The following is a 16,340-nucleotide window of genomic DNA, read 5'->3' as shown; positions in this document are numbered from 1 at the left end:
CCTTACATTCTTTGTTGGGATCTTTGCACATGCAGCTTTACACTAACTATCTGGGGATATGATAAATGATCACATTCATCAGCATGCACAAACACTATACTGTACACTTCCTCGTACTATCTCTGTTGGCACATCGCACTCTGCAATATAGTCATCTATCATTAAATTTTCCATTCTTACAAATGAGCAGAGAATAGCGTGCCAATTAATCTTCATCTAACACCCACGGTGCCTAGCAAACATCCCAGTATTGCTGGTGCTTTCCTCATTTTGGCACCGGTGTCCGTGCTGCCTCGTTTATCTCCAAGGCTCTTGCTTCAGCTGTTACACAGGCCAGGAAATCGGAAATCCAAGTCTTAGCAGAAAGAGAAATAAGAACAGTGATACAGTATTAAAACCTGGATTATAGTGGTTCTTAATGGTCTTCTCCATGAGTGCACACAGTGCCGAATCAGTCTTAATATCGCCTGGGGTGCCTACAGCTCCCCCTCCCCTCTGCACTCCCCCCTATTACAATATGAAGCTATAACAGAAAAAAAGAGACAAGATTGCCATTTTGTTCCCCGCTCTAATTGCAGATTAAAGACAAAAAGTGGGTCCGGCAGATGAAAATGTCACTACTTTGTCACTTTGCTTTCTGAAGAACCGATCCACTATTAGCCTCACGTCGCGGCCTTCAGAGCAAATGACTGTTTGAAGGCAGCGGGGGCCTGTTGCCATATGGCACGAGACAGCGACGAAATTGAATAAACAGAGGAGATTTGCGAAAACAACGCAGCAGGAGTGCATCATTAGACAGCAGTTGTCCGTGAGAGAGACTGCAATTCAAATAGGCAGAGGGGTCACACAGAGAGTAACAAAGTGTGAGGATCAGTGTGAGGGCTGCCGTAGTTAATTCTTACTCCTCGCTCCCCTCCAGCTACGAAGCAGCGGCAGCCATCAGATATATGGCTACAGTGTGTTCCCTCTCAAGCTGTTTGCCATTTTTCTATAGCTATATTTCTGTGGAAATATAAGAGTGTGACAAAGTGACACATTATTTATCTCCATGGGGATAAGGATACAAGGGTAAAAGTGGCTCCTATCTCTGGGAGGTCAGAGGTCAGGGTCAGCTTCAGAACGGCATCAGAGCTTTACTTATGACACTTCAGCAGGAGTTGTAGCGGGAAATTTGTTTCAACTCACAAATCTTTGAGAGTTGCAGCTAATGCCTTCTCTCCTGTTGTCCAACTCCCATAAGTTGATATAATTTGTTGGAAACAATTCAAACATATTAATAAATGTCATCAAAATGTCACTAGAGCAGATTCCAAAGGTAAAGCAAATGTATCATGTTTCAAAAGAAAAACGGCAACAATACAAATGACATTAAAAGAAATACAAAGTCAGACGAGTAGAATTGAGGTTGTTTATTTGTATTTACACTCAATTGCCATTTTATTACACCTACCTGCAGTTTATCAGCGTGGGAGCCAGACAAATCTGCAAGCTCATGTTTCTGGCTGATACGTCTGGCCACCCTCCCAATCAGACAGATTTCCCAGCATCCTGGTTTGTAACGGGCCAGTCACAACAGTTTTCTCTAATACCTGGCGGGTGTTATCCGCAGCTGACAGAGGAGCGTCACCTATCTGGATTTTTGAAAAGTCACACATCACTTGTTTTGAAGCTCTGATTGGTTTAAGTCAATCCTATCATGGGTTTCGGTTTCATTTTAAGATGTTTCCTCTTTTATTTTGATAGATTTATCCTCATGTATTATATTTGACTTTCACTTCCTGTCTCTGTGTTTCTTCTCACCTTTTTTGTGTCTGCATTTGCTCCTTGCATTTCCTCAGTGTTCGAGGTTTCGTTCCCCGTAACTTTCTGGTTTGTTCTTTGTTTTGCAATCTTAGTGTTTTTTCTTGGATTCTTCTTGCCTTTTTGTCTCTAGCCATATATTGCCTGCATTGTGAGTCTTTGGATAGTGGCACCGTAAATGATGCTTGCTTTTTGTTTCCTACCTGCCTGCCCCACTGTATCTGCATTTGGGTCCTCACATTTAGCGAAACGTAACAAATCTAACTGCTTCCGGTCTTCAGGTCCGTCAAGCACAATGCACCAGGCCCAGGAAACTCAGATTCAACTGTCAAACTTGGCATTGATGATCAACTATAAATTAATATTCTGTTACTGCATAGCTTTTGTCTTTCATCAAATGTTTTCAGGAACACATTTCAGTGTGCTGTAATTTGAGAAAGTTTGTGACCAGGCAGACATTTCTTTTCCTGTTCACGAACACGCCACACATTTCATTGTTCTGCTTTGTTGTAGGTCACGTTTCATTGCTTTGATTGGTTATAGGTCTATCCAATTGCGTCCTGAGGCATTTTGGTCTGCACCAGTTGATAAAGCCCCAAGGAAATCAAAAATGAACTGCGATGTTCCAGGCTAATACGCATTTGTGAATTAGTCTGGTGATGCCAGGCTAACAATTAATGCAACAGTCCTGGAATAACTGCTGCCTTGAGGTTAGAATCTTGAGATTTCGTTGAGACCGTTGTAGATGGATGTTGATTTATGGACTTCTTGTTTTCGGGATCCAGGCCGTTTGTGGTGCTATTGAATTGTGCTTCATTATACTTTAAGTCCATTCCATTTGTACCAATGGGAACAGACTCAATTCTAGACAACACACACACACACTACATCAATTAAGATTAAATGCACATGAATGTTTTGGACACTGACTTAACAGTTCAGTGTTATCGACCTAATGTCTATGAAGGCTGCATCAGAGCCTGCGGCCACAACAACAGAACCTTGTGACCCTGAGATTTGTGTGTTGATTGGGGTCAAACAGCCATCACCTTAAAATGCCGCCCGATGTTTAAAGCGTTCATGAATAAAAACGATTGGTGTGATTGTGGGACAGCTTTATAGGTTAAAACATGAATCTGATGAATCTCAGTATCAGTCAGTAAAGTGAAGCCAGCACAGGTGAAATCTGAGCCTGGCAGCTGCTTCTACATAAGAATCAATCTGGAATATGTGTGTGTGCATACATGTGAATGTGCGCACGTGTTCGTGTTTACTCTGTACACAATGCTCTAATGGTGTCTGATCGGGAACAGATTGCTTGTGGGCTCCAGCACATCAACTCAAAGTAGGTCAATAAAAGCAGGTTGACTGTTTCAGTTCACCGTTCACAAATCTAATTCTTCGGCCCCCAAATACTATAGCTAATTTTAAATCATCAGGGCCAGTGATGTATTTGGGTTAGGGTGTCACACCTTTGCACATTCTCCACGATTTATATTTCACTGCTTGAAAAAGCATCTGGAGCCTAATAAAAACCTAATGTAACCACAGCCTGGGGCGCATTAGCTCTGCCATCTCATTACATCTATGAGTCATCGCTGCCAGCATCATATCAGATCAATTCAAGCAGAGTCATTGTTGTTCTTATCTGATTGTTTGTTTTTATTTCTTCCCCCCATACAGGAAATTGGCCAAGAAGCGTAAGGAGACACTGAACAGCACCCGGCAGGAGATGACCGTGATGGTCAACTCCATGGACAAGAGCTACACGGAGCAGGGTACCAACTGTGACGAGGCGCTGTCCTTCATGGACACACACAACCACACGCTGAACACCCGCAGCGAGTGTGCGCTCACGCTCAACGGCCGCAGCGAGTGCGCGCTCACACTCAACGGCCGCAGCGAGTGTGCGCTCACTCTCAACGGCCGAGGTAAGATGGTGCATCAGCCTACCTGATCCGCACACACATAGCGAGCATGGTGGAAGCAATTTATTTAGTTTGGTCAGGTGAGAAAGAAATCAGACTCGGCCACACAGGAAATACTCACACTGGGATAACGTTAAAAAGCATGACTCCTGGTCCACTTCCAAGGGGTTTAGGAACATATTAAGGGTAAGAACCCAAATCTCAATATTGGTATTAAATCCTCATTTGCAGATTAAAGGAACAGTTCTCCCAAAATTGAAAATTCAAATCATTATCTACTCACCCTCATGCTGATGGAAAGTCAAGTGAAGTAGTTTCGTAGTCCACAAAACATTTCTGGAGCTTCACCGCAAAACAGTGTTGCAGCATTCTCCTGAAAAACAGAAGCAGATGGGACTGGTTTTAAAATTTTTAAAAAGAAAAGTGTGATCCAAGTGTCCTGAAGCCCCAAGAAACAAAATTGATTTTGAAAAGACGTCATTTACATCCTTGAAGCACGGTCGAGCTTGTGCATCCACTTCAGACAGGCTAACACTTTTAGCTTAGCAGCTACAGTGAAGATTTTGGCTTTAAAAAGGGTGTTTTAAAAAAAAACGTCTTTTCAAAATCAAATGGGATCTTAGGGTTTATGAGACTTGGATTACACTGGACAAGGTGAATGGAGCCATTTTATGTTTTTCTTTCCGTCCAACATGATGCAAGTCCCCCGGTCTCCTTCAGTTGTTTTGGAGAATCCTGTAACAGACTTTGTTATGAAGCTCTACAAATGTTGTGTGGAACATCACCCTTTCCTTTGGCATGCGTGTGTAGTTTTGGGTGAACTATTCCTCCATGTTAGGTCTGAAATCATCTAGGTTTTGGCCAAAAGACTCTATCTTATTACCATGATAAAGACCTTTTTTATCATTTACCACATCCAGCTGCATAAAACAGTGTTCAAAATTGATTTTTAATTAAAAAAAAAAACCTTTCTTTTTGTTTTTTCAGTTTCTGCCTGGTTCTAACTGAGGCTTTATTCAGTCTGCAGTGATTTGACAGTAATTTTGTAGCTTTTGAAAAACGACCGTTGTTAACAGCGGCAGTGGTAGTCAACAGGGAACCGGCTTCTTCAAAACAGTTCAACAGAATTTACTTTGATTTGACGGGAAAGGCTTTGATATGATTTTGAGAAAGATTGTCTCATTTCTTCTTCAACCAGAGATTCATCCTTCTTCACAGGGCCTCAAGGGTTTGTTCTACCCTTTTTATACATTCCCTTTATACATTTTGTTTAATTAACAAAAAGTAAACTTAAATCAGCAATATTAATAAGTTACTGTTAGGACTTTATTGCTGATACAGGCTCTGTACTATAGTTGTATAGCTGTGTTAATAGTTGTGTTAATAGCCTGAAGGGAATCTTGTATTTTGATCTCTAATCAAGGCTGAGAAGACTGTCGTGAGACCTTAAACTCGTTTTGTTTCCATTTCCCAGAGGAAAAGCACAACACGTACAAGATGTTCCCCGGTGCGATAACCTATTAATTTTCTCCGTCCCAGGTTAAACTTAATACTTTGTTGATGGACAGCTTGGCTAAGTCTGCACCCAGGGCTTGACCTGGTATAATCCCAGTCAAAACCATCAGATTAAAACTCCACACCAGCTTCTGTCTCCACACCCCTGCAGGGGATGAGCCCCAAAGATGCTCTGACCTTGATTAACTGTCTGTGGATGTTTTAAATCTAACCCCACTGTCTGCCAGCACAAATGATTTAAATGCATTACTTTTTACTGCCTATCAGTGTAATGCCTTCAATACTGTACCGAAGCCCTCTCACGCGCTCCATGACCTTATGTGACTGTCAATAGTGTCATTTTGGCTCAAAACATCACGACTGACAGATTATAGTCATGAACATGCTGCACTCATAACACAAGCCACATTAGCGTGGCAGTTAGCTCTGTTACATGAGGAGATGACAAACCGCGGGGGGGTTGACATTTACTATATTACCCATATGAGTATTCTTCTATGCTGCTACATCATTAGTATAAATTGAAACCCACTTACATTTAAGTATATACTGTAGGTTGGTATGCTGCTTTATGCTTAAACTCCACCACAATCCTTCACAGCTGTACTGCATGTGTGTTAGCTATAGTTACTTTCAAGTTACTTTGATTATGATAAAGTGTAGTTAAGAGGGACATCCTGCTGCTGAATGAATACTCATTTGCATTGTTTTTCCAAGCAAAAATGCCAAAAACTATTTCCAGATCTGAATATTTGCTTAGTTGGCTTGGTTTTCTTCATTTTCACTTTTAACTTCTAATCGATAAGAAATAATCTTTAGTTGCAGCCATGCGTTAAAGCAAGACAATGTCACTTTTCAATGACAAAGTAACACAAACTCTTTACTACAAATGCAATGAAAAACACTCTTGCTGAGTCCAATACACCCAAGGGTCTTGCCACTATACTCTTACATGTTTGGGTTGATGGTGGCTAATGAAAGCAAACATTGCTGCAGTAAAATCTGTGAGACTTTCTCCATGTTGCTATCGTTACACTGTGTTTTATAAAGTCACAGAAAAGTATTTCAAAGGTTTTACCACAATAGCAAAATGAGAAGTAAGCACAATGTTTCTCACCAGGAAACATGCTTTTTGTTTCTTGCTATCGACCGCCTTCTATGGCAGGTTGCCTAATGATGGTGTATTCTCTTCCTACTGAAGAGAATATATCACATTTTCGTCTGTAGACCATAAAACCTTTTTTTCGAAAGAAACCCCTAAAGTCTAAAAAGGTGAAGAGTTCTTTGCACAACATGGTAGCTTATGTGCACAAGATATCTTGTTCCCTCAGGATAGTATCTTGTTCTTATATATATATATATATATATATATAATAATGTTTTTTTTCCCCCACAAGATAACAATAATGTCATTCACACAATATAAAAACTTGTTAGAACAAGATTAACCTTGTTCACACAACGAGTATCTTGTTCCCTCAAGATAATATCTTGTTCCCACAAAGAACCACATTTCCTCACCTGTCTGTATTTTATTCTTTCACAGTGGTATTGCTATTTTTACTAATGTAAACATTCTGAATACTACCTCCAACACTAAGCAATGCTAGATTATTGATTTCCTTGTGTTATGTTCTTCTTTGCATCTCTAGCTGGATCATCGCCCTCTTCCTTTACACTGCCTAAAGCCAACACTCTCAGTACTTCCATCCCCACCAACTCCTACTACCCAGGTAAACATACACTGCATTTCCTCATGCTAATCCTGTATGTCAACAGAGAAGTGCTGACTATATAAGCAGTGATGTTGAGTGAAACCAGAAGGTGTGAAATTTATTCTTCACAATACCAGGATAAATTAATAAGACACCGTGTTTTCAAAAAAGTATTAATTAGTTTAATGTTCTTGGTAAGACCTCTTTTTATGTAAATTACAGACTTTAGTGCGTGGTATGAATTCAGCTAATAAAGTTAATATGTGCTTTAAAAATTAGAAACTGATTTCACAAATGAGAAGGTAGATTAAATTGACTTTGGATGGCTTTACACCCTGCTTAATTTCTTCTTGTAACAGAAAGTGTTTTGTATCACTTTGCCACGATGCAATTTAGCTGTTCAATTATAACTTCAGTTTCTCCAAATAATATGCATAATTGTGTGTCTTATGTAATCAGATTACAGCTCATTGATTAGATGGAGTAAAAGGCAGCTAGATTTACAATCAATCTTAGAGTGGCATTAGCTTTTCTGGAAAATTTGATAAGTTTCTTGTTATGCTGCTTGGCAAGAAACCAAAAAGGAACTGTCTATTATTTTTTGTGATTGTTGTTTTTTTTGTGGATTTATCTTCTTTTATTTACTGCAAACTCTCTTTCCTCCTCCAACTTCTGCACTTGTTATGGGGGTATGAGCAGATCCCTTTGTGCCAACTGCTATCTTAGGTGAGACACATTTTCTTTTCCCATTGCTGTTGATTATTTACTTCTACGCTGAAGAAAGCGACAGAGCATTACATTCATAAGATGGCTGTTTGAAGACTTAACTGTGAGGACAAAAAAAGCACAGATTTTCTTTTACCCAGTTTTGGTTCAGTTGGCTCTTTTTTTACTAAAGATGGCTTCCTCACCTTCATACCTGCCTGCTGCTTCTCCTCCCCTTCCTCCCCCCCCCTCCCCCCTCTGTTCCCCCTCCTTTTCCTCCCCTCTTCCTCTTCCTCTCCCTCCCCGTCAGACGAGGGGCTCTCCTGGGCTGAGGCTGGCTTCACTCCATCCCATCCGCATTGCGTGTCGTGCGTGTGATGTCACATACATGTTTGACCTCTCATATGCATGGACAGACATGTGGACTGGATGTGGGGGGAGTGTTTAAGGGGGGTCAACGGGGGGGCAGTTGGCCCCGGCGCCAAGGCTACAGCGTGCTGAAGCCGTAGCAGCTGCACTGACACACAAAACAGAAATTAAAAAGTGTGAGAGGGAGACAGAAAAACGCTCTCTCTTTTAGCCCCCCTCACCAAAAAAGACAAATTCCAAACCGGGATGCGTTCGGTCTGAACATCTGAACATCTAAAGTTTTGCATTAGCTGTGCTGCCCTCCCCTCCCTCCCCTCTCTCCTCACTACGCATTTAACTCCCCTCCCTCCCTCCAAAACAACAACCTTTTCTATTATTCTTTTTAATGTCGCTCCCCCTGCCTTTGGCTAACTGCTAGTGACCTACTTGTTTTTGTTTTGGTTTTCGCCAGTGTTTATTCATCCTGTTCAGCGATAAAATAGAATTATCAAAAGGCATTTTGTTCTTCTGTTAATTATTACTGGCCTTTGTTGAATATGCAGAGCAGCCCAAAGTGCAGCATCTTAAACGATCAGGCACTTTTTATATCAGCAGACCACGAAATGTAGCTAGAAAGTGGGGCACTAGAACTGCAATAAATTAATACTCAAGGCCAAGAAGGAAGATGCAATAAGCAACTCTACTCCAGCTTCACCACAAGTAGACACAACTTACAGTCAGGGCTTATTTTTTCCTTCACATTAGTGCAACTTAAAGCTGCGTCTTTCATCATCACCGCTGTGACAGCTGCTTATGTTAGTTCCACATCTAATGAAGCATGAAACAATTAACATGAAATTACGACAGCCAGAAAAGGTTACATGCTTTCAGTTGTGACACATTCAGTCACAGCATTGTCTCATCAGTCGAAGTTAATGATCAAAACTGATTAGATCATAAAGGATTGGTAATGTTTTTTTTATTATTATTTCATCGCACACTCCTCTACTCTATTTAAAAAAAAAAAAAAAGAAAAAAATTTTTATAAATACAGGTGTCACCACACCAGCACATGCAAATATAATTATCGCAATTAGAGAAAGAAATTCAAAATGTCAGAATGCTCAAAAAAATAATTGGCGTCATTATAATACGCAAGTCACAGATCGGAAACAATTGCAGCTTGTTGCAAAGACGACCAGAATTTCACCATTATTTTCTCCCTTGAAATCCATGACTTCCTTGTTTTGTTCTTTTTAATTTTGTCTTGCACTGTTGAAATTGCCCCATCCATCCACTCAACATCCCCCCCTTGACTAGGCTTTCTACCTAGGCAGTTTGGACTGAGAAGGCATGTGATCTTGCCCTATAGCGTAGCTCTAAAACACTCTACTGTAACAGGTTCTCATGCTGTATTGTTGCTTATCCCCTCTCTCCTCTTTCTTCTCCTCTCTTTCTCTTTACACACGTAACCTCTTATGTATCTGCTATCTAAAAAGTGCCCATTAATGGTAAGTTTTCCCAAGTGGGCCCTGGGTTGGGGGAAGGAGGTGGTGTTTACTCAGAGAGCAAGCCGACAGTGAGAGGCTGCTTCTGACATGGACATTCCGACATTTTATTGCATGACCAGTGGACATGTTAGCATCTCACCGCCCTCCGTAACCGTGCCACCACGCCACCATTAGCCTAGCATGGTCAAAGTACGTACAGTGCCCCATTGGCAGCATCACCCCATGCATTCTCCTCCCATCTCCGCTTCCCTCCTGTTCTTCTTGTTTTTTTTTTAATTTAGGTTTGATTTATTTATTTTATTTTTTTTATTTTATTTATTTTTTTCATTTTTCGGGGGAAGAATGGGTGGCAGGGGTTGAATCCACGCTGTGTCTGTGTGATGCTTCTGACGGTGCCTGCTGCAACATGCTCACTGTGGCCCACCGCACCCCCCTCACATCCTCCTCCTTCATGTCTCTGGACACCCTCCATCGTCCGCTGGCTCCCCCACAGCATCTGTGCCTCATGTATGCCACTGACTGGATTACAGTATGAAAGAGCTGGAATGGACTCTCAATATGAGCTGCAGCCCAAACCAGCATACTGTACTGCCAGTAACAAAACAAAAAAAAAGTGAACTTCTTTTACAGCATCTTTATGTGAATTTTTACAAACGCTCTACAGTGTTTCTTGCAGTTAAGGGCCACTGACTCCTTTTATTCTGACAGTAGCCATATTAGTAGGGTTGTTCCCATACCGATACCAATATCTGAAATGCTGGATTGGGTATTGGCGAGTCTATCCACCGATTCGTTACCACAAAATGTAGTAATCCTGAGATAGGACCCTGCTGCTCCCCAGAAATGCCAAAAATGGCAAGCGACTTGTGTAACTTCAAGCGTTTCAGCAAACTTACATTTTTTTGATAGTTATGTTCTTTTTCTGTTATTACTGATTGTCAAACTAGAAAGCAAAAGCAAGCTGTATGTATATATCATTTTAGATTTTGTATATTGTTATGATATGACATTAGCGTTGTCTATTCCTTATTTTAAAGGCTGCATTACAGTAAAGTGATGTCATTTTCAGGACTTACCACACTGTTCTGCTTGTTCTAATTCTGGCCTTTACCCACCTACTATTATTATTATTATCGTTATTATTATTATTATTATTATTATTATTATTATTATTATTATTATTATTATTTATCAAAACATGTCATAGTGTCAAAGAGTAATCTCTACAATATTGTTGCAATATTGATATTGAGGTATTTGGTCAAATATATTGTGATATTTGATTTTGTATACATTATTGCGATACTATTTTAAGGCCATAACATCCAGCCCTAGTTGTAGGTATTCTCTGTAGATATTTGTCTATGCTTTACAAAGAGTTTAACCTGAGTCAGGCCATACAACAATGATATAAATAACATCACATCCATACTGGGTTACACAGCTGTCTTTATTTATTTATTCATTTAATTTAATGCACTGGTAACTGATCAATACTTGTATTGATAAATACGCAAGTTCAGGTGTTGGAATCGGTATCAGGAAGGAAAAAATGGTATTGGAACATCTCTACGTATTAAATGTTAATAGTGTAAGCACTTAGGGGCCTTGTATTCTAATGGCTATAGGCTGTCGTACAGTGCAGTAGGCCTGTAATATGAAATATTTTTCCAGCCACACACTGAGACAGATGGACCTGAACCTTCCCACCACATGACTCATCCTATTACTCAATGATGTTGTGTTGTTGTGACCATCCATAACAAACAGATTACTAGTTGAGAGTTGTTTGTCAATCTGGAGGTCGGTGACATAATGCTTAACAGTAAATGAGATAATGTGCCATCTGTTAATGGGAACAATTGTGAGATATGAACTGGTGTGAGTGAAAACACCTATGTAACTTTACTGTATATATTGATAAACTAATCAAACACTACTGCCATTTCCTGCTTCAAGCACTATGTCACCTATCTTATAACAATATATGGGTAAATAAATGCTATCTCCTGCCTCTCCATCCTGACCTGCTCTGGCCTGTTTCTTTCTTTATGTCCCACAGATGAGAGCCAGAACATGGGCAGCGACACCAGCAGCCTGGTGCAGTCACACACTCACTCCCTGAGGAAGCGGGAGCCGGTCGACGTGCCGTATCAGACGGGTCAGCTGCACCCGGCCATCCGCGTGGCAGACCTCCTCCAGCACATCACCCAGATGAAATGCGCCGAGGGCTACGGCTTCAAGGAGGAGTACGAGGTAGGACGCAACCCAGCTGTCACCCCCTCCAACAAAGGTTGCAAACACAAATAAAGCCTGGTGATAGACTTATAACATCTCCACGGAGCTTCTTGAGTGGGAATGTTTATCAGTCTAATACAAGGCTTCATCTGTGTCATGGTGTACAGCCCCATGTCTCTTTCTCTGTATCTGTCTCTCTCTCTTTCTGTCTGTCTCTCTTTCTGTTTTGCAACGCACAGCACAACTGTTTTGTTTCTCCCCAGATGCACTTTTATGATAAATTGTTAATGCACCCCGTCTCAGTGTGTTTACGGTGTGATTCGTTTTGTTGTTCATCTGTTCCTTGTTGTTTGCAGCGAATATGTGTGTGTGTGTGTGCGCGTGTGTTTGTGTCAAATGCTGCTGTCCCAGTTCCCCCTCGGAGACTCAGCTGTAGACCAACTTGAAATGCAAACCCCTTCCCCACCCCACACACAAAAAAAGCGCGAGGAACAGCTAGCTGTGTGTTAGCCATGTCCCCTCTTTATCCGAATCCAGTCCGATTAGGCTCCCGCGACAGCAGCCGGCTGCTCTCTTAAGACTGTTGTCACACAACAGCAATGGTAATCTGACACCATGCCTATCGCTGACACCAAAACAAAAGATTTTTTGCCCCAGAAGAGCATCACTCTCATTTCCTCTCATTAGTGCAGGAGGCTGGCAGGGGCTTGGCGGAGCTCCAGGCTCCTCACCATCCTTCAACACCACACCAGCCAGCCTCATCTCACCCTGATGCCACATTGTAACAGACTGGCTTCAAGCTATACTTTTAAATTCTTCTTTTTAAATACCTAATCTGTATGGCTTCAGTCTTTCTATCTGACATCACCCTTTATTGTTGATAGCATTGCCACTTTTTTGTTCTGACATCCTCTGTCTTTCTTCTTCATCTTCCCCCATCCTGACGTTCTCTTTTTTTAAAGGTACAAAACTTTAGCAATGATGTTTTTGGGTTTGGGTTACGCTCGGTCACATCATAAATATATACATGTTTTTGGTATCTTTGTGTAGAACAATATCTTTTCATGATAATCTACAATTGTACATGTCTGTTATCAGGGTAAACAGGGTAAACAGTAACCATGGTAACAATGAGTCATCCTTAAAGTTTAAATGTACTGCTTTTTTCACTGACAGCCTCACTGCTTTTCCTTTGTTCTGCGGGCACTCACCTTCGCTCTCTTCCGCTCACTCTCTCTCACTTGCTCAACCACACACTTGCTACAGCACACATCATTAAGTTTCATCGTTTCATCAATACTGTGAATGAAGCTGTAGTAAGTAACTCACTATCACTAGGCTCATTCATATTTTAAGACACTACAAACTATATTCAGGCATGCAAAAGCTGGACAAGTCTGCATGGAAGGACAGAAAGTCATTGCAAGGTTCAACTCATTGCGTTTAGTTCAAGTGGGATCGGTTAATACTGTACTCTCTCCGACTCAGTTGGGTTCAGACAGAAAAATGCAGCACAGGCCACACTCTAGTAGAGATGTCTGCCTTCAATCTAATATAATGGAACTAGCTGGCACCCAGCTTGTGGTGCTCGAACCACCAAATTACACCCACTAACTGTGTCACCATGCAGAATGGACGGACGTGAGGCTAGCAAGGAATATTCACGAGCATGAACGCCTCTTCCATGAGTAGATGCACTCCAACTTCTGGGAGGTGATACGGTTGCTGGGTGTAGTTTGATAGAAAGAAAATAGTTGCTGTTGAGCTTTCAAATGTTTTGGGGGGGATTTAAAGGGGCCCCTCTGTAGTTTGAAGAAGAAATTCAAACTCAGAATTTAAATATTTAAGAAATTAAGGAGGTAATAATACAAACTTTCCATAACTGAATAAACAAGCTGCTCTCAGAGGAAAATAAGGTCCCCAGAACACTGTTTGAAGCTAAAAAAGGTGGCATGGTCCGCCACATATAAATAAGATAAAACAGTATGAAATTGTGTTGTCCTTTTAAGGTCAGTTTGTTTATTCAGTTTATTCAGTCATGAAAACAAAGAGAGTTTGTTTATTTAGTTTGTTTAAGCATAAAAAATCAATCAATTAAGATATTTTTCTTTCCGATTAAAATGTCTTCCCCAAAACTACACAGTGCACCTTTAAGCACCACGGATCCCAGTGCCTTCTAGTTCCATTATATTTGAGAGAAGGCAGACATCTCTCTGGCCGATATCTCCAAAACTCTACAACTCACACCGAAACAATCTAGATAGAGAGGTAAAAGGAAAAACACGTATTTTCGGTTGTTTTTGGTTGAACTGTCCCTTTTAACTTGCATCACATCTTTTTTTTTAACCCGCTGACCGTATGTTCTCTGTACTCTAATTTACTCATCTACACCTCCTGCGTTCTTTCTCCTCTTCTCCCTCCCTGCTTAGCTCTACTATGTGTGGGCCAGATTTATCAGTAATTAACTCCACACTTCCCGCTTATGACTGCAGAATTAAATAATGCGGCCTCCCATTGCTACCTGCAGCATCAGATCATTGAGGGTCTGGAGTGCTTTGGGCTGCCCTCCGGGCCTAATCCATTATGGATAAAGGTGTTTTGGGTTCATGCGGCCAGCATTGCACGGACACCTAACAGTCAATCAAACACAAGCAACGCCACAATTAATTAAAAACAACTACTGGCCCCCCGTCCCCTCGCCGCCGTCCACAGCCTTTTGCAAAAAAGGCCCATGGGATGCTTAAAGTGTGGAACGGAGCTCATTCTAACTTGGCTAGAGAGATTCATTTGTATGTTGTGTTCGGCTGCTGTCTTCTCTATATCAATCTGTCTTTAGGTTAATGCCCTTTCAAACCGTTTATTTCTGATGATGAGATTGGAGCCCAGTGCACCTCTAAACCTGTTGACTTACACTGTACTATATCTCTCTCTGACCCATGCTTCTTGTTATTCTGTACGTTAACTTTGGATCAGATAAACGAGGTAAGCCAATATTTTTGGTTATTTGTGAGTTTTTTAGATGATCATCACGAACCTGACAGATTGATGGTGCTTGTTGGCCCTGTGGGATAACAACATCTCACGTTTATGATCTAGTCTGAAAAGGGCATTTACCAACAGAAGCTTTGCAAAGTATTTGACATCGGATGATCAAATGTGTGAAGCGGTGACATTTTTTTTTTTTTTTTACTTTTATCATGTCAAGTCTTTACAATGTCACTGTGAATTGTTCCATATATGCTCCACATCTTAATTCTTAATTGATGTTTCTTTATAAAGCTTTTTGTGCCAGAATAACTCAGTAATAAAATAATTGAATAATTTGGCCGATAACAATCCATTTCTGACACTACTAGTTATTTACAAACTGAGGTTTGGGTAAATAAATTCATTATTTTATTATCACATAGCCAAACTAACTAAATACCAAAGTTAATTTACAGTTTGGACCAAACAGATGAGACGCAGCATCACTTCATACTTTGTTTTATACTTTGCAAAAGCTTTATAAAGCCATTTTTGGTCGAAACTTTAATTATCTGCATGTCCAAATTATTCTGCATGTTGACGCACAGTTTGAGTGAGTGAACAGTGAGCAGAAAACAAGTTTATAAATGTTATGCTGTGATTGTATTTCGCTTGTTTTCAGCCTGCTTTCATGTGAAGGGGAAATGTGTTGCATCTAGCCTACTGTGAGAAACTCAATAAGCTCCAACCACAAATGAACACTAGTCAGTTTGAATGAGTCTCCTTCTCTCACATGGTAAATGATTAATTGCTTCAGAATCAACTCTTCTTTGTGTTGACACCCATTATTTCTTTGACTTTGCCATGGTGTGTACGTCAAGTGCTCTGTTGCTGCTTTATGTAGGTTTTCCCAGAGTGAGTGAATGCACAAAAGTGGTTAAAGCCTCTCAGACAAACTCTGCTGGGACAGGAGTACAGCAGGTAGCCTGTAATTAAAAACATACTAAGTGTGAACTGGACCTATGGGAGTAATTTGAGGATGGTGAAAATCTACCTGCAGATGCATTAAAATTAAGTACAACACCGACCTTTGCTCGGGAATAGTTTTTACAGATGGAGCCAACCATTGTTTTTCAATGAGTTTTAGTTAGCTAATTATTCCCAGTATGAGTTTATAGCCTTTAAATTGAAAGCCTTCATATAATCTCTTCCTCTTGAGAACTACTTTATCACCATAATTAGTTTTTTTTTTCTGAATTCAGGATCTAAACAGCCTGAGGAATGAGACTATACCGCCTGAGACGGGCAGGGTCACTCAGTTTAAGAGAGAAGTATTATAAAGTCGCCAGGTAACGCCTTTCGGCTTGAAGAAGATTTGTCTCCAGATGCTTGATATTAGACCTTTATCCTTCAGAGTGACAGAGGGAATGACATTGGCCCGTGCATTTACTCAAGACATACTGCCACGGGAGGAGAGGCCTGTATAATTCATCTTTAAGACATGCTTCCATCTTCACTGGAGGGATAGGACATATTTTTAGCATATTAAAGCTGTTTCTCAGAGAAATCACTAATCCTTAGGACTTAATACAGGAATATGTCCTTGTGGCGTG

At 40.7% G+C, this 16,340-nt stretch overlaps 1 protein-coding gene across 6 annotated transcripts in view; it reads left to right on the top strand.

Moving 5' to 3' along the window:
* LOC141017155 (receptor-type tyrosine-protein phosphatase mu-like) overlaps nucleotides 1–16,340 on the top strand; it is a 176,297-nt gene that overhangs the window by 122,991 nt on the left and 36,966 nt on the right. For 4 of the 6 annotated variants that reach the window (XM_073491784.1, XM_073491781.1, XM_073491782.1 and 1 more), the window contains 4 exons: nucleotides 3,484–3,731; nucleotides 6,896–6,976; nucleotides 7,658–7,684; nucleotides 11,585–11,778. In XM_073491784.1, the coding sequence (XP_073347885.1) occupies nucleotides 3,484–3,731; nucleotides 6,896–6,976; nucleotides 7,658–7,684; nucleotides 11,585–11,778 (550 nt within the window). The remainder of the gene's footprint in view (nucleotides 1–3,483; nucleotides 3,732–6,895; nucleotides 6,977–7,657; nucleotides 7,685–11,584; nucleotides 11,779–16,340) is intronic. The other 2 variants (XM_073491785.1, XM_073491783.1) reach the window with 1 other exon arrangement.

Source organism: Pagrus major, chromosome 21 (assembly GCF_040436345.1).
Source record: "Pagrus major chromosome 21, Pma_NU_1.0".
In the NCBI taxonomy this organism is placed as follows: domain Eukaryota; kingdom Metazoa; phylum Chordata; class Actinopteri; order Spariformes; family Sparidae; genus Pagrus; species Pagrus major.
This window is presented reverse-complemented; position numbering and strand designations above follow the sequence as displayed.